Source organism: Pongo abelii, chromosome 3 (genome assembly GCF_028885655.2).
Source record: "Pongo abelii isolate AG06213 chromosome 3, NHGRI_mPonAbe1-v2.0_pri, whole genome shotgun sequence".
NCBI classification, from domain to species: domain Eukaryota; kingdom Metazoa; phylum Chordata; class Mammalia; order Primates; family Hominidae; genus Pongo; species Pongo abelii.
In genome coordinates, this window is record NC_071988.2 from 89,894,378 (window position 1) to 89,915,842 (window position 21,465).

Here is a 21,465-nt window from a genome sequence, read left to right on the forward strand (position 1 = left end):
ATTTACCTAAAGTAATTATCTTGTGTCATCCACCTTTTCTTTTTTTTATTCCTGTCAGGAAGACCCACTACCTTATTTGAGACAATGGGGAAAGCTGACATATGGCTTATTCGAAACTCCTGGAATTTTCAGTTTCCACATCCACTCTTACCAAATGTTGATTTTGTTGGAGGACTCCACTGCAAACCTGCCAAACCCCTGCCTAAGGTAAACATACTTTTGTTGGTTTTATTTTGTTGGCTTTGAATTTTCAGTAGAAATGATTCTATAATCTTCATTCAGAGTGTTTGACTTACACTGAAAGAAAGATGGGAAATGAGTGGGGTAAAGCAGATACCAATTAGAAACTCATGTACATGTTAATACAATCACACGTATGTGAGTTTTATGAGTATTACAAATAGATAGGAATACTAAGGAGACTTTGAAAATAGGGTTGGTTAAATTAAAGCCTTCATTATGCAATACCTAAGAAGGTATTGGTCATCCATTCAAACAATATTTACAAAGGGATTAGCACAAAACACAGGTAAGTGCAGAATTTTCAGAGAAAAAAATAGACACGGTTTCTGTCCCCACATACCTTACATTCTACTTCAAAAAATGGAATATGTGCAAGTAATAAAAATTATATAAAAACTATTATCTGAAGGAAAAACCCAATGCCAAGAAAGCATCAGTGGAGATAATAGAAAGTATCCTGCAGTCACTGATTAGTAAGATGAGCGCTGAACAGTATGCAGGAATAGGTAAAAGAATGGGAGAGACAGATAAAAAAAAAAAAAAAGAAGCAGGTAAAGTGATCAGGACAGTTTTCAAGTCCTCAAGTTTAGTTTGCAGGGAGAGACTAAGAATCGGATGATGCTGAGAGGCAAATTAGAGCCAGATATGTATTAGGAGTTGAAATATTTATTAAGCACATTGAAAAACTGCTAAAAAGATTAAGAAGTAAAAATATATGAAAAGATTATCTTTTTAAAGGACAGCTTTCAAGATATTCAATGGATTAAATTGCAGGAGGGCCAGACTGTAAAGAGCCAACCATTCAGGAAATTTTGCATGGATTCAGGTAGCAGATGATGGAAAAGTGGACTAGAATGTTGATAGAAATCATTATGCCCACATTTACAAAAATAGTGGCAACTTCATATTGTGTTGAGTGGAAAAATATTAACACAGACAAAACACTTAAAGTCTCTCTGGAATATAATCAGTGACTCAGAAATATTATTAATTTTGCAATTATGGTTATTTTGTTATTATTACTAATACTACTAATTACTTAACATGTGCAGGTCACTTGAGATATCATTCTTCATTTAATAGAACCAGATTGTTCAGTACATCAAAATTATATTCTCTTGCAGAGTCATAGTTAACAGATACTGTGTGGACTTGATTAAAAGTAGACATATCAGTTTTGACAGTAAGATGAGCTAGTTGAAATTCTAAAATTCTACAACAGGTAATAAGGATCTTCACCAGTATTGCAGCTTAAAACACTTCCTCAACAACAGAAATGTGTTCCTTTAATATTTGCAGACAAAATTAGTGTTCACTTGATCTTACTAAAGCATTTAAATCATTCTTCATTGAGACTCCAGAGGTTTACATATCACAGCATAAACATACCCTATGAGAGCAGATGATTTTTGCCGTATGACAAGCAACTTATTAAAGCTTCCTGTGGCAACTCGTCTCAACATCATAGCTGCCTGACAGAGAAGCACAGAGATAATGAACAACGCATGTATAATAAAGCCCAAATAATTTATACCACTTGTATCTGAATGGCGCCCTTAGTTTTGATTCTAGAAAATTCTGTCATCATATAAGATTATATTCTTTATGAAGGAACACAATAAACTCATGTATTTTAAATGAATATCACACTTTTAAGACATATGTACAAAGCAAGCATTCTTTATTACATTATTATGTAATCTCTTAAAAGATCATTTTTGTCTACATAAAACTGAAATTTTATTCCATTGTTAAAACTCAATATCTATGTTGAATGCAAATTGAATGGGCTTTATATGATAACTTTCTCAAGAGACAAAAGCTGAGGTAAGACTAATGAAAAATCTGTGCCACCCTACCATACTCTTGAAAAATTTCCCCACCCACACTAAGGGAAACCGATAATGTCAGTAGGAGGGGGAAGAGAGTAGGAGGTGTAGAAGGACAAGAAAAAGGATGACTAGTACTAAAATAGTGATAATTACTACTACTAGCTGTTGTTATTAACTTGCAGAAAGATTTGAATGCAAGTCAATGGTTGTGAAACCGGTTCTTCGTTTATTATGTAAAATAATTGCTAACCCAGGTTGCTTTCATTTCAATTAAATATTAAATTCTAAGATAATTTCTTATAAGAGAATAAAACACTTGACAAAATATATCAGGTGTTTTAAAAATGAATATTGCTATTAGTTTTATAATATATTCATGTGAAATCATACAGAGAAAAAAATTAATCAAGGTATACCTATTAAACATTATGGAAAATATTCATGAAATTAACATTGGAAATAATCCAACATCTTAAATGAAGGAATGATTAAAAACTTATACTATGTGCATACAATAGCATTACAATTATTTTATCAATGGAATATTAAATTACACTGTCAGCCTTAATACAAATAAAGTGAGTTAGAAAATGATAAATATAACAAGATGACAATTTTTTGCAGGAAGAAAATGTATATACAATAAGATTAAAATTATCTAAATAAGTGTCACATGTGTACATTGAGCTATATAAATAGGACAAAAACCATGATGAAAAAATATATTTTACATAAATCACAACATAAAAATTTTAGAAAAATTTTATTTAAAAAAATTTGTTCATGCTTTTATAAAATTTCTTACATTAGTCTTATATTATTTTTATTATGTTATCACAGAAGAAGAAACAACCAGTCCATATCAGTGACGAAACTGTAAACAGTCTCGATTCCTTCAACACTCGGTGGATAAATAAGGCTCTGGGCATCAAGCTAGTGAGATGAAACACTGAACACCAGTTACATTAAATATGGCTACAGGCAACTGCAATCACACACAATACCTAGATGCTCCAAGTATTACCTGGAATAGCAGTACAATGACTCTCACGTTAATATTAAAAATCACATTTTAAAAAACACTGTAATATGTGGTCTACACAGTTAACATTTGGACTTCTTTTCTTTGTTTTGTTAAGAACAGTTAGGAAAAGTTTTACCCCAATCATTAAATCTGAAAGTATTTAAATTTAAATACTGGCATATATTGGGGAACGCAAGTCAGAATAATTCTCAATCGATTGCATCCAAGCACATCTTCTCCAGGAGTGTTATGTGGTGTGAGTGATCTACTCAAAAGAGAGACAAGATCTCCCCTGCAGAAAGGCATGATGGCCTCTTCTGTTCTGATGCAAGTGCTGCCTCTGAGACACAACAAAGTGATGTGAGAGTTCCTCACATGCAGTTATAAATAGCACATCAATTTAACAGTGTGATTTCAGGGCAATAGGTGCTCCACCTAAACAATAACCTGAAAAATATGATCATTCAACTATGTAACTATATACTGTACAATTCTGTATTATAAATGAGACTCCTGGGCTAATTCATAGAAATTCCAAATTACAATACCAGACTCCAGAATGTCAGCGGTTCTTAACCACCAGCTTTTATTTTATTTTTTTTTTAGTTTTTGAAAAACTACCAGAAAACTCTGACAAACTTTAAGTGAAGTATAAAGCATTGTAGAGAAACATAAATGTAGATATAAAATTATCCCAACTGTGAGTAGCTTATCCTCAGAGCTCATAGTTAGGGAAGTAAACCACTAACGGCTTCCAACTAAGAGAATTCTACAGAACACCTGCCTGAAATAAACACAAGGGATTTAGTAGAACAACAATATAGAATTAAAGCTGAGTGGTCCCACTTTCCAAGAACCTATATTAGTAATTTTAGTATTATAAGAGAAGAGTTTGTGTATAATATTTTTAATATTATCTCCCTGACTACAATGTAATAGCTCCATTTCTTTTCTCCCTTACACACATGCACACACATACACATACACACGTATTTACACAAATATCCTTAACAGCGTCCACCTATCTCATATTATACATCTACTTGCAAAAAAACTGAGTGATTGGGTCAGTTAAAAATATTATTTACTCCAATAATTCCTCAAAATACTTGATTTTCTCTCTTTAGTAATTTGTACCAATTCTTTCAGTAGTGCCCGCTGTGCTAATACTCTTTGGTGATGAAACAAATTCTTTTTTCACAGGAAATGGAAGAGTTTGTACAGAGCTCTGGAGAAAATGGTGTTGTGGTGTTTTCTCTGGGGTCAATGGTCAGTAACATGAAAGAAGAAAGGGCCAACGTAATTGCATCAGCCCTTGCCCAGATCCCACAAAAGGTAAAATGAAGTGCCTTACTGGTGTGGAAAACTATTGAAAGAGGCTGTTAAAGTTTGAAGTAATCCAGTTATAGAAACTTCTGACAAATGTGAAGTTGGCCAAAAGTTGAAAAATTAGAACAAGGGTAATCTTGGAGAAACTGTGATAAGTTTGAAAATTGTGGTTGCATTTTTTAAAAAAAAATGGTATTAAGTATGAACATTCCCCTATGTAAATATGCTGACAGTAAATTGTATGGAGAAAGGTATTTAAAAAGCGTTTGGAGACGTCTCACCTCCTGCCCGTAAAATTTTGAACTGCGTATGTGATCTACATAGAAAGAATATTAAAGAGTAGACTGAACTCTTTATAGTTGAATACAGCCTTAAATACGCTTGTAAAGCATCCACTGACAGAAGTAATAGTTGTGCCTCAGATTCAGGGGTTGCATGTGGCCCTGGGGGAGTTACTACCCTTGGTGTGCATGAGTGGTTCCTATTAGTATCAGTGGGAACTCAGTACTCCATATGTATCCACAAAAGGGAACTTGAGACCCACAGTTATTTTTAATTTCTTTTTTTTTTTTTTTTTTTTTTTTGAAATTACATGCTAGAATTTTATTTAACTTGCTGGGGAAATTTTTTAACATGAGTAGTGATGCAATCATTATTTTGAATAAACTTATGTATTTATTTAAATATTATTTATAATACTTAGAATACTTTTTCAGACAAAATACATGTTGGAATTAAGTGTATTGTACATATTCTCTGCTGTTTAGTGCATAGCTGCAACATAGATATTAAAGTCTTCTTTTCAAGCAATAAAAACTTTAAGCATTGCCAACATAATTTAAATGCATATGTATGTTTCGTTCTTTTCTCTATCATAAAAGTAATTGAAAGAGTGTTAGATACCATACCAATTGTTTCAAAATCATGACTGCCCTCATTTTTGTTTGTGGTCTTAAAATATAAATATGTGAAGGCTACATGTAGACATAAAGAGAGCCACTTTACAACCAATAGTCCTTCAAGTAATATACTGGCACATCAAAAACCTGACACAGTCTTAAATCTTTACCGAAGGTGTTGTAAGAAAAAGCAAACAGAAGAATGAAGTAGTATATATAAGAATATATGAGGTAGGTAAAGCAATCAGCATTGGTTCAAGACAATAAATCAGAGCAGGTTACATTATATCCTGGCCACAATCCTTTTGAATGAAAAGAAAAGGAAAAGAAAACACAAAGCCGTGGAAGCATAGTTGTTTTGGGTTGAAAGTGAAAGTTGGTGGACCTAAATAAATGTGAACCTGCTTGGTAGACAGGCCTCTCAAGTGTGACTTGTCTGCAGTAAATTTTTTTTTTTTTTTTTTTTTGTTTATTTTTTTCACCCCCCTCCCCCCACCCCACAACAGTCCCCGAAGTGTGATGTTCCCCTTCCTGTGTCCATGTGTTCTCATTGTTCAATTCCCACCTATGAGTGAGAATATGCGGTGTTTGGTTTTTTGTTCTTGCGATAGTTTACTGAGAATGATGATTTCCAATTTCATCCATGTCCCTACAAAGGACGTGAACTCATCATTTTTTATGGCTGCATAGTATTCCATGGTGTATATGTGCCACATTTTCTTAATCCAGTCTATCATTGTTGGGCATTTGGGTTGGTTCCAAGTCTTTGCTATTGTGAATAATGCCGCAATAAACATATGTGTGCATGTGTCTTTATAGCAGCATGATTTATAGTCCTTTGGGTATATACCCAGTAATGGGATGGCTGGGTCAAATGGACTCATACATACTGCTGAATTTAACTCAGTATATTTCAAGTAAGTGAAAATGGTGCTTAATGTAGTCTTTAGAATGACTTTCAGGTGTTTTCACAAAAAATGTATATCCAGAACTGCGTCCTTTTAGAAATACAAGTAAAATTTATGATAATTTGCTTCAAAACAGTTTTCCTAATCTCAGCAGTATGCAATGAGTGAAGAACACTTGACTGACTCTTGGGCCACCTCTATTACTTATTGTACTCTGGAAGCTCTTGGTGAATGTTTACAATTATGGGATGTAGTATTTCTATTTGCACTTTAAGTCAAATGCTTATATAAAATACGTGACAACAAATGGAGAAGATTGGCTCTGTTTGTAGTTATGCAGTGTATTCTCTAAGGATCTGTGCTAGTATAACATGATCGAATATTATTAATTTAGGAACAATAACCGCCACATGTGGCGAGTAGGGGAATAAGAAGAATGAATTCCAATCCTGTGATTAAAAGTGTAAACTATAGGCCAGGCACAGTAGCTCATGCCTGTAATCCCAGCACTTTGGGAGGCCAAGGCGGGCGGATCACAAGGTCAGAAGATGGAGACCAGCTTGGCCAACATGGTGAAACCCCGTCTCTACTGAAGATACAAAGAATTACACAGGCATGTTGGCACACACCTGTGATCACAGCTACTCAGGAGGCTTGAGCAGGAGAATCACTTGAACCCGGGAGGCAGAGGTTGCAGTGAGCCGAGATTGCACCATTGCACTCCACCCTGGGCAACAGGGCGAGACTCCATTTCAAAAAAAAAAAAAAAAAAAATGTAAACTATAGACTCTACACTCTACTGTAGTATATTTCAGGATCTAGAAGTTTTATTTTTATAAAGATGGAGTCTGGAAGATATTGCTAATGTATTTTACTTCAACATAGGGAACAAACTTTTTAAGTATATTAATAAATATTCCCGTATGGTTAGCTTTTTACATTTTTTAAAATAAACTTTATGGATATAACAAATTTAAAAAAAGAAACTTCCTGCCTAAAAATTTAGCTGTTGGGAAAGCAATAATTTTCTCAGATATTAGTTCAAAATCAAAAACATACATGAATGATGCTAAAATAATACAGAGGGTGTTTTTCATTGATAATAAATTTGGCATTAATAGTATGATCAGGAATAAATTTATTCAAGAAATGTAGGTGAAGTTTTGGTATTATCATGATACTGGGGTCAGGTAAGAGATATCACCAAATTCTGCCCCTGTCATTTGACCCTTTTGTTTAAGAATTCCTGAGGGCACTGTACACACTACAGGTGTATCAGAAAAAATTACATTTTAACGGGTAGCTTCACTAGCACAATAACAATAGCAGGTATTTCAAAAAGTCTGACATGCATCATGCAATTTAGGCTTGCCATGTAATCCAGCCTCTTGTACTTCCTGTACATTTTGGAAGAGGTGTATCTGAGTAATGTTCAGGGTACTATTCAGAGACAGAACAGCCTAGGCTGACAGACAACTATTCCAAGTACTCACATAGCCAGATAGATTTAGAGAAAAAGAAAAAGCAGCCTGCCCTGCTGGACTGCGCCCAGCCAATGTCTGAAGCAGGAAGATGAAAGGGTGGAGATGGATCCTGCCCTGAAGATGGACCCTGTGCAGTATAAAATGTGGCCCCACAAGGACTCTGCACTATCAGATTAACAACTCCTCCCAATGGAGGAAGCAGAAGGAAATATAGAAGGGAGTCAAAGAGAAGGAAGCCAGGCACAGAAACAACTTCAGATGCCCCCTCTATAAAATATAGTAGAAATTTATTTTCTTTTATATAGAATAAGCCAGTGACCTTTATGTATTTGTCAATTACTTTTTAATTTCCTGCCTGATAAAGCTTTCTTGTAATGACCTCTTACAACTTTTTGCTGAAACCTGAGTTACTTTAACACTGATGTAGCAAATAAAAGTTAAACACTGTAAATTATTGTTGAGTTTATGAGGATTTCTTGTGAGTTTCAAAATTAGTAACTTAAACATAAAATGTCTTGGCTATAGCAGAACATGTTAATCACTATCGTCAAAGCTTTGTAGCACGTTGTCTCGGTGTTAATAATCAGTTAACCAAATTCAGCAAGATACAATTTTGAGTTTATTCAACAGCTGTGTTTTTATTCATGACACCAACAGGTTCTTCATTTCTATGCCAAAAAATATCCAAAATTAGAAATACTGATAATATTCTGAATTTGTGTCAAAAATAATCACCTGAAATTTATTTTGGAAGTAGTGCTTGATAATTTATAATTCCAATGAAGTTATACATAAAACCTTTGCAGCATTAATCTATTTCTTATAATAAGCTTATTTATGGACTTGCTATTTTGTCAATCAAAGGACAACAGGCTCTAATATAATAACCTACACACAAGTAGATACATGTGAACTGCTTCCCAAATTACTCAAAAAGAAATGAATACATTAAAATTAAATTTGGAAAATGAAAACTAATATAAAATACATAAAACAAAATAAGCACAAAGGTCATTATGAAATTGTTAGCTAAAATTTTTAATACATTTTTTAGAATATTTTTAATTTTAAAAAATTAAATTAATTTAACTTTTATTTGTAACTTTTAAGTTCAAGGGTACATGTGCAGTTTTTTTACATAGGTAAATTTGTGTCATGGGGGGTTATTGTACTGATCGTTTCATCACCCAGATATTAAGGCTAAAATCAGTTAATTATTTTTCCTTATCCTTCCACCTTCCACCCTCCAATACACCACAGTGTATGTTGTTCCTGTCTATTTGTCCACATGTTCTCGTCTTTCACCTTCCACTTATAAGTGAGGACATGCCATATTTTTATTTCCATCCCTTTGTTAGTTTGCTAAGGATAATGGCCTCCAGCTCCATCCATATCCCTGCAAAATACATAATTTTGTTCTTTTTTATGACTGCATAATATTCTGTAGTGTATATGTACCATATTTTCTCTATTCAGCCCATAATCGATGGGCATTTAGGTTGATTCCATGTCCTTGCTATTGTGAAGAGTACTGCAATTAATATACCTGTGCATGGGTCTTTATAAAAGAACCATTTATAGTCCTTTGGTTATATACCCAATAATGGGATTGCTGTGTTTCATGGTATTTTTGCCTCTAGGTTTTTGAGGAATCGCCACCGTCTTCCACAATGGTTGAACTAACTTACATTCCCTCCAACAGAGTATAAGCAAGCCTTTTCTATACTACCTCCCCAGTATCATGATATTTTTTGAGTTTTTAATAAGAGCCATTCTGACTGGTGTGAGATGCTATCTCATTATGGTTTTGATTTGCATTTCTCTAATGATCTGTGATGTTAAGCTTTTTTCTTTTTTTTTTCATATGATGGTTGGCCACACGTAGGTTTTCTTTTAAAAAGTGTAACGATTTCTTAAATGCTTGAAATTTTCATTGATAATCTGATTTTTTTCTAAGGTACTATTTTGGAAAATCATGATTTCCTTATATACCTAACTAATTATAAAAGTTGAGAAAATTAATGTATTATATTTACATCAGTCTCTGAGTAGTTCTTATTTATGAACATCCCTTGATCTCATTCCTACTCTTTTTACAGTTCTAACGTTCTATAACTTCTGAATTCCACTCATGAAATAAGATATTTTCTTTATTGTAACAGGTTCTGTGGAGATTTGATGGGAATAAACCAGATACCTTAGGTCTCAATACTCGGCTCTACAAGTGGATACCCCAGAATGACCTTCTAGGTAAGACTCTGGTGAACTAATACTGAATATATTAGTAACAGCACATTAGAGTGTTCATAGTTAGTCATGAAACAAGCTTATTGAATATTTGTTAAGGAAAAACAAAATGTAACTTCTTTATATTGATTTTCCAGTCTTAAGGAGGAAAGAATACGTTATAATTGTTGGCCTTTTACGATATACACCCACATTCTTTATGGTCCGAATCAGGGAGAATCTTTATTTCAGGTGTTATTATATCTCACAAAATTTTTCAGTAACTTCCTGGGCTGTCTCTCTGTCTCCTATTTCTACAACTTTACACCTGTTTTTTTTCCCTCTCCTGCAGGGTTATTTCAAATGCCGGTAAAAATAATAGCTCTTCTATCACCAGTGACTCTGTATTTTCTGAAAGTTAAATTGCTAATCTTAATCATAAAGTGATGACACATTTCGTGATGAAGTGTGACCTCTCCTTCCTCAATCCTAGCACCACCACCAACCCACTGCCTGCTGCCTTGCCCACCCCACATATCACACTCTGTGACTGCACTTAAAATAAGAGTTCACTTCATGTCCATCTCTTTGCTGTCTTCTTTTTTTTTTTTTGCACATTTTTAAAATCTAGAATACAGTTTTTCATTAGCCCAACTGGAAATCTTGTATTGTTTAGCAGTGTGAAGTCACACACACCATATAGCCTTCACTTACATACCCAGTACAAGTACGTGTTTTTCCTTCGAAGTCTGAAACACAATTTTAATTTAGTTCAATGTTTTAGCTAGAAAACACTGTCACTTTCAGAAACTTTCACTGTGCATCTCATTTTATTCCGATGAATAATTTTGCTAAAATTCATCCAATCCTAGGTCATCCAAAAACCAGAGCTTTTATAACTCATGGTGGAGCCAATGGCATCTACGAGGCAATCTACCATGGGATCCCTATGGTGGGCATTCCATTGTTTGCCGATCAACCTGACAACATTGCTCACATGAAGGCCAAGGGAGCAGCTCTTAAATTGGACTTCAATACAATGTCGAGTACAGACTTGCTGAATGCATTGAAGACAGTAATTAATGATCCTTTGTGAGTAGAACAATATTTTTCTTTTTTTTAATTTTATTATTATTATTATACTTTAAGTTTTAGGGTACATGTGCACAAAGTGCAGGTTTGTTACATATGTACACATGTGCTATGTTGGTGTGCTGCACCCATTAACTCATCATTTAGCATTAGGTATATCTCCTAAGGCTATCCCTCCCCCCTCCCCCCACCCCACAACAGGCCCTGGTGTGTGATATCCCCTTCCCATGTCCATGTGTTCTCATTGTTCAATTCCCATCTATGAGTGAGAACATGCGGTGTTTGGTTTTTTGTCCTTGTGATAGTTTGCTGAGAATGATGGTTTCCAGTTCCATCCATGTCCCTACAAAGGACATGAACTCATCATTTTTTATGGCTGCATAGTATTCCATGGTGTATATATGCCACATTTTCTTAATCCAGTCTACCGTTGTTGGACATTTAGGTTGGTTCCAAGTCTTTGCTATTGAGAATAGTGCCGCTATAAACATACGTGTGCATGTGTCTTTATAGCAGCATGATTTATAATTCTTTGGGTATATACCCAGTAATGGGATGGCTGGGTCAAATGGTATTTCTAGTTCTAGATCCCTGAGGAATCACCACACTGACTTCCACAATGGTTGAACTGGTTTACAGTCCCACCAACAGTGTAAAAGTGTTCCTATTTCTCCACATCCTCTCCAGCACCTGTTGTTTCCTAACTTTTTAATGATCGCCATTCTAATTGGTGTGAGATGATATCTCATTGTGGTTTTGATTTGCATTTCTCTGATGGCCAGTGATAATGAGCATTCTTTCATTTTGTGTTTTTTGGCTGCATAAATGTCTTCTTTTGAGAAGTGTCTGTTCCTATCCTTTGCCCACTTTTTGATGGGGTTGTTTGTTTTTTTCTTGTAAATTTGTTTGAGTTCATTGTAGATTCTGGATATTAGCCTTTTGTCAGATGAGTAGGTTGCAAAAATTTTCTCCCATTCTGTAGGTTGCCTGTTCACTCTGATGGTAGTTTCATTTGCTGTGCAGAAGCTCTTTAGTTTAATTAGATCCCATTTGTCAATTTTGGCTTTTGTTGCCATTGCTTTTGATTCTTAGGTATTTTATTCTCTTTGAAGCAATTGTGAATGGGAGTTCACTCATGATTTGGCTCTCTGTTTGTCTGTTATTGGTGTATAAGTATGCTTGTGATTTTTGTACATTGATTTTGTATCCTGAGACTTTGCTGAAATTGCTTATCAGCTTGAGGAGATTTTGGTCTGAGACGATGGGGTTTTCTAGATATACAATCATGTCATCTGCAAACAGGGACAATTTGACTTCCTCTTTTCCTAATTGAATACCCTTTATTTCCTACTCCTGCCTGATTGCCCTGGCCAGAACTTCCAACACTATGTTGAATAGGAGTGGTGAGAGAGGGCATCCCTGTCTTGTGCCAGTTTTCAAAGGGAATGCTTCCAGTTTTTGCCCATTCAGTATGATATTGGCTGTGGGTTTGTCATAGATAGCTCTTATTATTTTGAGATACGTCCCATCAATACTTAATTTATTGAGAGTTTTTAGCATGAAGGGTTGTTGAATTTTGTCAAAGGCCTTTTCTGCATCTATTGAGATAATCATGTGGTTTTTGTCTTTGGTTCTGTTTATATGCTGGATTACATTTATTGATTTTTGTATGTTGAACCAGCCTTGCATCCCAGTGATGAAACCTACTTGATCATGGTGGATAAGCTTTTTCATGTGCTGCTGGATTCGGTTTGCCAGTATTTTATTGAGGATTTTTACATCAATGTTCATCAAAGATATTGGTCTAAAGTTCTCTTTTTTTGTTGTGTCTCTGCCAGACTTTGGTATCAGGATGATGCTGGCCTCATAAAATGAGTTAGGGAGGATTCCCTCTTTTTCTATAGATTGGAATAGTTTCAGAAGGAATGGTACCAGCTCCTCTTTGTAGCTCCGGTACAATTTGGCTGTGAATCCATCTGGTCCTGGACTTTTTTTGGTTGGTAAGCTATTGATTATTGTCTCAATTTCAAGCCTGTTATTGGTCTATTCAGAGATTCAACTTCTTCTTGGTTTAGTCTTGGGAGGATATATGTGTCAAGGAATTTATCCATTTCTTCTAGATTTTCTAGTTTATTTGTGTAGCAGTGTTTATAGTATTCTCTGATGGTAGTTTGTATTTCTGTGGGATCAGTGGTGATATCCCCTTTATCATTTTTTATTGCATCAATTTGATTCTTCTCTCTTTTCTTCTTTATTAGTCTTACTAGTGGTCTATCAATTTTGTTGATCTTTTCAAAAAACCAGCTCCTGGATTCATTAATTTTTTGAAGGGTTTTTTGTATCTCTATTTCCTTCAGTTCTGCTCTGATCTTAGTTATTTCTTGCCTTCTGTTAGCTTTTCAATGTGTTTGCTCTTGATTTTCTAGTTCTTTCAATTGTGATGGTAGGGTGTCAATTTTAGATCTTTCCTGCTTTCTCTTGTGGGCATTTAGTGCTATAAATTTCCCTCTACACACTGCTTTGAATGTGTCCCAGAGATTCTGGTGTGTTGTGTCTTTGTTCTCGTTGGTTTCAAAGAACATCTTCATTTCTGCCTTCATTTCATTATTTACCCAGTAGTCATTCAGAGGCAGGTTGTTCAGTTTCCATGTAGTTGACAGGTTTTGAGTGAGTTTCTTAATTCTGAGTTCTAGTTTGATTGCACTGTGGTCTGAGAGACAGTTCGTTATAATTTCTGTTCTTTTACATTTGCTGAGGAGTGCTTTACTTCCACCTATGTGGTCAATTTTGGAATAGGTGTGATGTGGTGCTGAGAAGAATGTATATTCTGTTGATTTGGGGTGGAGAGTTCTGTAGATGTCTATTAGGTCCACTTGGTGAAGAGCTGAGTTCAATTCCTGGGTATCCTTTTTAACTTTCTGTCTGGTTGATCTGTCTAATATTGACAGTGGGGTGTTAAAGTCTCCCATTATTATTGTGTGGGAGTCTAAGTCTCTTTGTAGGTCACTAAGGACTTGCTTTATGAATCTGGGTGCTCCTGTATTGGGTGCATATATATTTAGGATAGTTAGTTCTTCTTGTTGAATTGATCACTTTACCATTATGTAATGGCCTTCTTTGTCTCTTTTGATCTTTGCTGGTTGAAAGTCTGTTTTATCAGAGACTAGGATTGCAACCCCTGCCTTCTTTTGCTTTCCATTTGCTTGGTAGATCTTCCTCTATCCCTTTATTTTGAGCATATGTGTGTCTCTGCACATAAGATGGGTTTCCTGAATACAGCACACTGATGGGTCTTGACTCTGTCCAATTTGCCAGTCTGTGTCTTTTAATTGGAGCATTTAGCCCATTTACATTTAAAGTTAATATTGCTACGTGTGAATTTGATCCTGTCATTATGATGTTAGCTGGTTATTTTGCTCGTTAGTTGATGCAGTTTCTTCCTAGCCTCGATGGTCTTTACAATTTGGCATGTGTTTGCAGTGGCTGGTACTGCTTCTTCCTTTCCATGTTTAGTGCTTCCTTCAGGAGCTCTTTTAGGGCAGACCTGGTGGTGACAAAATCTCTCAGCATTTGCTTGTCTGTAAAGTATTTTATTTCTCCTTCACTTATGAAGCTTAGTTTGGCTGGATATGAGATTCTAGGCTGAAAATTCTTTTCTTTAAGAATGTTGAATATTGGTCCCCACTCTCTTCTGGCTTGTAGAGTTTCTGCCAAGAGATCAGCTGTTAGTCTGATGGGCTTCCCTTTGTGGGTAATCCGACCTTTCTCTCTGGCTGCCCTTAACATTTTTTCCTTCATTTCAACTTTGGTGAATCTGACAATTATGTGTCTTGGAGTTGCTCTTCTCGAGGAGTATCTTTGTGGCATTCTCTGTATTTCCTCAATTTGAATGTTGGCCTGCCTTGCTAGATTGGGGAAGTTCTCCTGGATAATATCCTGCAGAGTGTTTTCCAACTTTGTTCCATTCTCCCTGTCACTTTCAGGTATACCAGTCAGACATAGATTTGGTCTTTTCACATAGTCCCATATTTCTTGTAGGCTTTGTTCATTTCTTTTTATCCTTTTTTCTCTAAACTTCTCTTCATGCTGCATTTCATTCATTTCGTCTTTCATCACTGATACCCTTTCTTCCAGTTGATCGCACTGGCTACTCAGGCTTCTGCATTCATCACATAGCTCTCACGCCTTGGTTTTCAGCTCCTTCACATCCTTGAAGGACTTCTCTGCATTGGTTATTCTAGTTATCCATTCGTCTAATTTTTTTTCAAAGCTTTTAACTTCTTTGCCATTGGTTCGAATTTCCTCCTGTAGCTCTTAGTAGTTTGATCATCTGAAGCCTTCTTCTCTCAACTCGTCAAAGCCATTCTCCGTCCAGCTTTGTTCCATTGCTGGTGAGGAACTGCATTCCTTTGGAGGAGGAGAGGTGCTCTGATTTTTAGAGTTTCCAGTTTTTCTGCTCTGTTTTTTTCCCATGTTTGTGGTTTATCTACCTTTGGTCTTTGATGATGGTGATGTACAGATGGGTTTTTGGTGTGGATATCCTTTCTGTTTGTTAGTTTTCCTTCTAACAGGACCCTCAGCTGCAGGTCTGTTGGAGTTTTCTAGAGGTCCACTCCAGATCCTGTTTGCCTGGGTATCAGCAGCAGTGGCTGCAGAACAGTGGATATTGGCGAACCACAGACGCTGCTGCCTGATCGTTCCCCTGGAAGTTTTGTCTCAGAGGAGTACCTGGCCATGAGAGGTGTCAGTCCACCCCTACTGGGGGGTGCCTCCCAGTTAGGCTACTCGGGGGTCAGGGACCCACTTGAGGAGGCAGTCTGCCCATGAGTAGAACAATATTTTTCACTAGGTGGTATTTATAGATAGCTTCTCTTGCCAATAGTGAGTGTGAGTTTCATCCTTTTTATAAGAGACTAATTTTGAAAGAATTTAAATGATTTTGCCAATCTGAAATCTGCTTTTATTTTTATAAGTTATTTAAAAATTAAATTTGAAACACATACATCTAACGAATAGTCAGTTAGTGAAACAATTTTCTACACAAAAATAATTTTAAAAGGATATAGATAATACAAAAAAATACATTTCTTAAAAATTTGACATAATGAATCCATAGAAGAAAGGAAGAATAAACCTGAAATAATATAATAAAATATTTTAATTAGATATCTAAAACACCTCAGAGTATAACTATTTTCTCACTGAAAAATTAACTTTTATTATTATCATTATTGTAACAGAGTTGAAAAGGAGATTTAATTTTGATAGCATAAAACCCTCCTGTTTATGCTATAAAATCCAAATATATTTGGTATGTTTACAGAGCCATGAAGCCATCCCTATTACATAATTTTAGAACATTTTTATCAACACAAAAGAAACTGCGATGACACAGAAGTCACTTCCTATGACCGCTTAGCCCTAGTCTAACTAATTTGTTTCCTTTCTCTATAGATTATTCTCTCTAGATATTTCATATGAATGGAATCATACAGTTTAGGGTGTTGTGCAAATGACATTTCACTTAGCCTAATTTTTTTTTTCTGGTTTTAGTTTTATTCATGTTGTTGTGTGTTTTAATACTTCATTTCTTTTTATAGCAGTTTAATATTTTTTAGTAAAGATATGTCATATTTTAGTTGTTCACTTATCAGTTCATTGGCCCTTTGATCATTTTCAATTGTGGCTACTAGGAAGATTGCTACACATGTTTTTGCACAAACATGTTTTCCTTTCTTTTGGGTTGATACTATAAGTGGAATTGCTGCCTCATGTGGGAACTGCATGTTTATGAAGAACTGCTAAACTGTCTTCCAAAGTACTTGTTTCATTCATCACTACCACCAGCAGTACAACATGGTTCCAATTCCTCCATACTTTTGCCAAACCTGTTATTATTTGACTTTTTATTACAGCCTTCTTAGTGGGTGTAAAATGATCTCTCATCCTGGTCTTGGATTGCATTTTCATTACAGCTAAAGATGTTGAGAATCTTTATACATGCCTACTGATCATTCATATATCTTCCTTGAAGACATGTCTACTCCAATACTTGGAACATTTTTAAACTTTGCTATTTGTCTTATTATTAAGTTTTAAGAACTATTTATATATTATGGGTCATGTCAGATATACAACTTGTAAATATTTTGTCCCATTCTGGGTGCACTAAATTTTACTTTTTGATGATGGTGTTTGAAGCACAAAAAATATAATTTTAAGTTAAATTTTTAATAATTGATTTTTTCAACCCAAAGTTATCAATGTGCAAAATTCCTTGTGGAGTCCAGCTACCATCAATTCAGCATTTATAGCTACTATCAATAATGATTTTTTATATAAGGAGGGTATCATCTAAAGGAATACTTGAAAAATACTTTATCATGAAAAAAGAAGGATAATGAATGATAAAAATACCTTTAAAGAAGATAGGAAATAATTGAAAAGGAACACAAACCAGCTTGGACAAATAGAAAAAAATATACAAAGCAAATTGGTAGATTTAAATGTGATTATACAAATACTTTCACTCAATCTAAACAGACTTAAGAAAAGAGCAAATAATTAGTAAAGACATAAGACATTTGAAGAACACAATTAACAAATGGAATCTTATAATGTAAAATGATACACAAATGCACATACATACATACACAATAAACATATTATGTATCATATATATCAACTTGAAGACACATTTTCCTAGAGTATGTCAAATAGTTATTTGAAGTGATATGTGGTGGGCAATAAATCAAGATTTAGTACATATAATAAGGTTCAATATCATAAAGACTATATGATCCAACCATAGTGGAAGTAAGGGAGGTTATAAAAACTATAACTAACATATCTTTAAATTTTAGAGATCAAGAGGTGAATCACAACTATATCTCCACTTTTATCTCAGCAATTCTAATCCCAGTTATATACCCAACAGATATGTATAAATATATAACTCTAATACCATATAGAAGAATGTTTATGACAGAATTATCAATACTGTCCAAAAACTGTTAGCAACCCAAATATCTATTAATCATAAAATGAAGACATAATCTGTGCTTTATCAAATCAACAGAATACTACACAGCAATGGAATTACCCAACAACTGCTACATTAAAAAAGGACACTAATGAGTACGTATTATATAATTCAATTACATACACAAGCAAACTAATGTATGCTATTCGAAGTCAGGCTAATCCTTAGTTGGTGGACAAAAGTGGTGACTAAATGGCTCAGAAAAAGAGAGTTATTCTAGGCAGGTTGTGATATCCTATACCACAATCTGAACAGTAGGTAAATTGATATCTTCACCTCAAGATAATGTTCAAGATGATCTTACATTTTTGAACTATTCACTTAGTGTATGAATATTTATCTTTTGTATTTAATATTTAAATATTTATTTTATGAGATATATAATGCATTTTAAAATTCTAGGAATCAAATAGCAAAATAAGCACAGAAAATAGAGAAAATCCTAGCGGTTCCATCATAATGTGGCCAGTAAAAGCCTCCCTTAGAGGTAACATTAGAGGGAAACCACAAGAAGGGAGAGAAGCATGCCTTGGGTTGTAGCAAGAGAGAATACTCCAAGAGCAAGAGAGAGGGGAAAAAATGTGTAAGGTGCTAAGATGAGAACATCTTTGGGAGCTTAAAGAAAAATAGAAGGCCAATCTAGAAGACAGTGTGCAGGGGAAAAGTGTTAGGAAAAGAGCTTGCCCATGTCTAACAATGTAGGGTTCTGTAGACCAAATAAGAGTTGGATTTTATTCTTAAAATAATGAGAAGCCAGGCAAAAGTCTTAATCAGGGGAGTGCTTTAAACTGACTTTAATTGCAAAAAATCGTTCTGGCTACAGGGTGGGAAAGAGTAGGAGACAAAAGAGTAATGTAGAAGCAAAGTGACTAGCTATGAGGCACGTCACTCACCATGACACAATTACTTTTTCAGAACTTAGAGATGATAATTCTCATACTGCATTTTCACGATCTTTCCCACAGCACTTAAAAGGGCTCATGACGTTGAGCACGTTCTCCATATGACTGTTTGAGAACTAAGAGTGTAATTGGATTGTTGATAATACAAAGGATAAATGCTTAAGGGATGAATATCCTATTTTCCATGATGTGATTATTTCACATTGTATCAAAATATCTCATATACCCCATAAATATATACACTTAATATGTACCCTCACAAACTTAAAATTAAACAATTAAAAATAAATTAAAAATGCCTTATATTTTCTCTGCTTCAAAAAAATTAACTTTCTCACCTAACATTCAATTTCTACTTTAAAAATATTTGTCAATGAGAAAAGTCCAGTTTAAAAGCCAAACTTTCTATGATGACTCAAATTAAAATACACAAATTCTATGTCAATTTTTGACATTTACTTTGAATTATTTGGCCCTTTAAAAGCCTTCCATAAACTTAATACGGACAGGCAAATTAACTTACTTTCAGTGTTAGTAAGGGAGGAGACCACTGTTCATATCGTCTTATGCCCAATTTCTGCCTCCAAAGAAAGAAGAAGTAAAAACTAAAAGGCAGAAATGAAATCCACAAGCAGACAGCCCAGTGCCACACCCTGGGCCTGATAGTTAAAGATCAAACCCTGACCTAACCAGTTATGTTATCTATAGATTCCAGACATTGTATGGAAAAGCATTGTAAAAATCCCTGTCCTGTTCTGTTCCATTCTGATTACTGGTGCATGCAGCTCCCAGTTATGTACCCACTGCTTGTTCAATCGATCATGACCCTCTCACACAGATCCCCTTAGAGTTGTGAGCCCTTAAAAGGGACAGGAATTGCTCACTTAGGGAGTTCAGCTCTTGAGAGAGGAGTCTTGCTGATGCTCCCAGCTGAATAAAACCCTTCCTTCTTTAACTCGGTGTCTGAGGGGTTTTGTCTGCAACTCTTACTGCTACATTAGTATCTTTATTTTTATCTTTCAGATATAAAGAGAATGTTATGAAATTATCAAGAATTCAACATGATCAACCAGTGAAGCCCCTGGATCGAGCAGTCTTCTGGATTGAATTTGTCATGCGCCACAAAGGAGCTAAACACCTTCGGGTTGCAGCCCACGACCTCACCTGGTTCCAGTACCACTCTTTGGACGTGATTGGGTTCCTGCTGGCCTGTGTGGCAACTGTGATATTTATCATCACAAAATGTTGTCTGTTTTGTTTCTGGAAGTTTACTAGAAAAACAAAGAAGGGAAAAAATGATTAGTTATATCTGAGATTTGAAGCTGGAAAACCTGATAGATGACACTACTTCAGTTTATTCCAGCAAGAAAGGTTGTGATGCAAGATTTCTTTCTTCCTGTGACAAAAAAAAGAAAAAAAAATATTTTCAGAATTTACTTTGTCAAATAAAAATTTGTTTTTCAGAGATTTACCACCCAGTTCACGGTTAGAAATATTTTGTGGCAATGGAGAAAACATTAGGGAAAATAAAAAATAATATAAAGCCATATGAGCTCGTATTGAAATTTGTTGAACTTATATTGAAATTTGTTGTTCTAATTCACAGCATACACACAAAAAAATTTACTCAGCTTAACTATATTTCACACATTGTACATAAATACAAGAACATAAAGAAGTCCACTGACAGTATCAGTACTGTTTTGCACATACTCAGAATAATTTGGCTTCATTTTGAAAAGGATTGTATTGTTTTAACTGCTGCTAAAGAAACTATTACATAGTTAAATTGTATAGAAAGTACCTCTTCCTTTTGATATTTTAAGATGAGTAGTATTGCTTGCCTTTTATAATGCATGCAGGTTTATTTTCACATTTTTCCTAAAATTTATGTCCAAATGTTTACTGTTTTAGAGCTTAAGTCATTTCTCAGTGGAAATTATGGGGAATTAGAAATATAGCAACTCTTACCTTCTTCCTACTGTAAAATTGAACTTTTTTGTTAACGCCTTTGGTTTCATGATCCAATTCTATTTTTTCTAGATATTTAAAAATATTCATCTGGTTGACTTTATTCTCATATTTTTAATTATTTCAATAGTTATTTGGGGACAGATGGTGTTTGATTAGATGGATAAGTTCTTTAGTGGTAATTTCTGAGGTTTTGGTGCACATATCATGTGAGCAGGGCACCCTGCACTCAATGTATAATCTTGTGTCCCTCACCCCCTCCCACCCTCCCCTCTGAATCCTGAGAGCCTATTATATTTTTCTTGTGTCTTTGCATCCTCATAGCTTAGCTCCCACTTATAAGTGAGAATTTATGATGTTCAGTTTTCTGTTCCTGAATTACTTCACTTAGAATAATGCTCTCCCACTCCTTACAAGTTGCTGTTAATGCCATTATTTTGTTTCTTTTTATGGCTTAGTAGTATTCCATGGTGTATAAATATAGTACGTATATGTGTGTGTATATGCTTATGA

The 21,465-nt window shown here is 34.8% G+C and overlaps 2 protein-coding genes across 4 annotated transcripts in view; one reads left to right on the forward strand and one right to left on the reverse strand.

The window, feature by feature from the left end:
- The window catches only part of UGT2B7 (UDP glucuronosyltransferase 2 family, polypeptide B7), a 67,682-nt gene extending 46,687 nt beyond the window's left edge, over nucleotides 1-20,995 (forward strand). For 2 of the 3 annotated variants that reach the window (XM_054553172.1, XM_054553173.1), the window contains 5 exons: nucleotides 59-207; nucleotides 4,303-4,434; nucleotides 9,882-9,969; nucleotides 10,818-11,037; nucleotides 20,005-20,995. In XM_054553172.1, coding sequence (XP_054409147.1) covers nucleotides 85-207; nucleotides 4,303-4,434; nucleotides 9,882-9,969; nucleotides 10,818-11,037; nucleotides 20,005-20,284 — 843 coding nt within the window. In that variant the 5' untranslated portion in view covers nucleotides 59-84 and the 3' untranslated portion in view covers nucleotides 20,285-20,995. 3 annotated transcript variants of the gene reach the window in all.
- Nucleotides 1-21,465, reverse strand: part of LOC100442747 (UDP-glucuronosyltransferase 2B4-like) — a 243,770-nt gene that overhangs the window by 148,437 nt on the left and 73,868 nt on the right. The window lies entirely within an intron of this gene.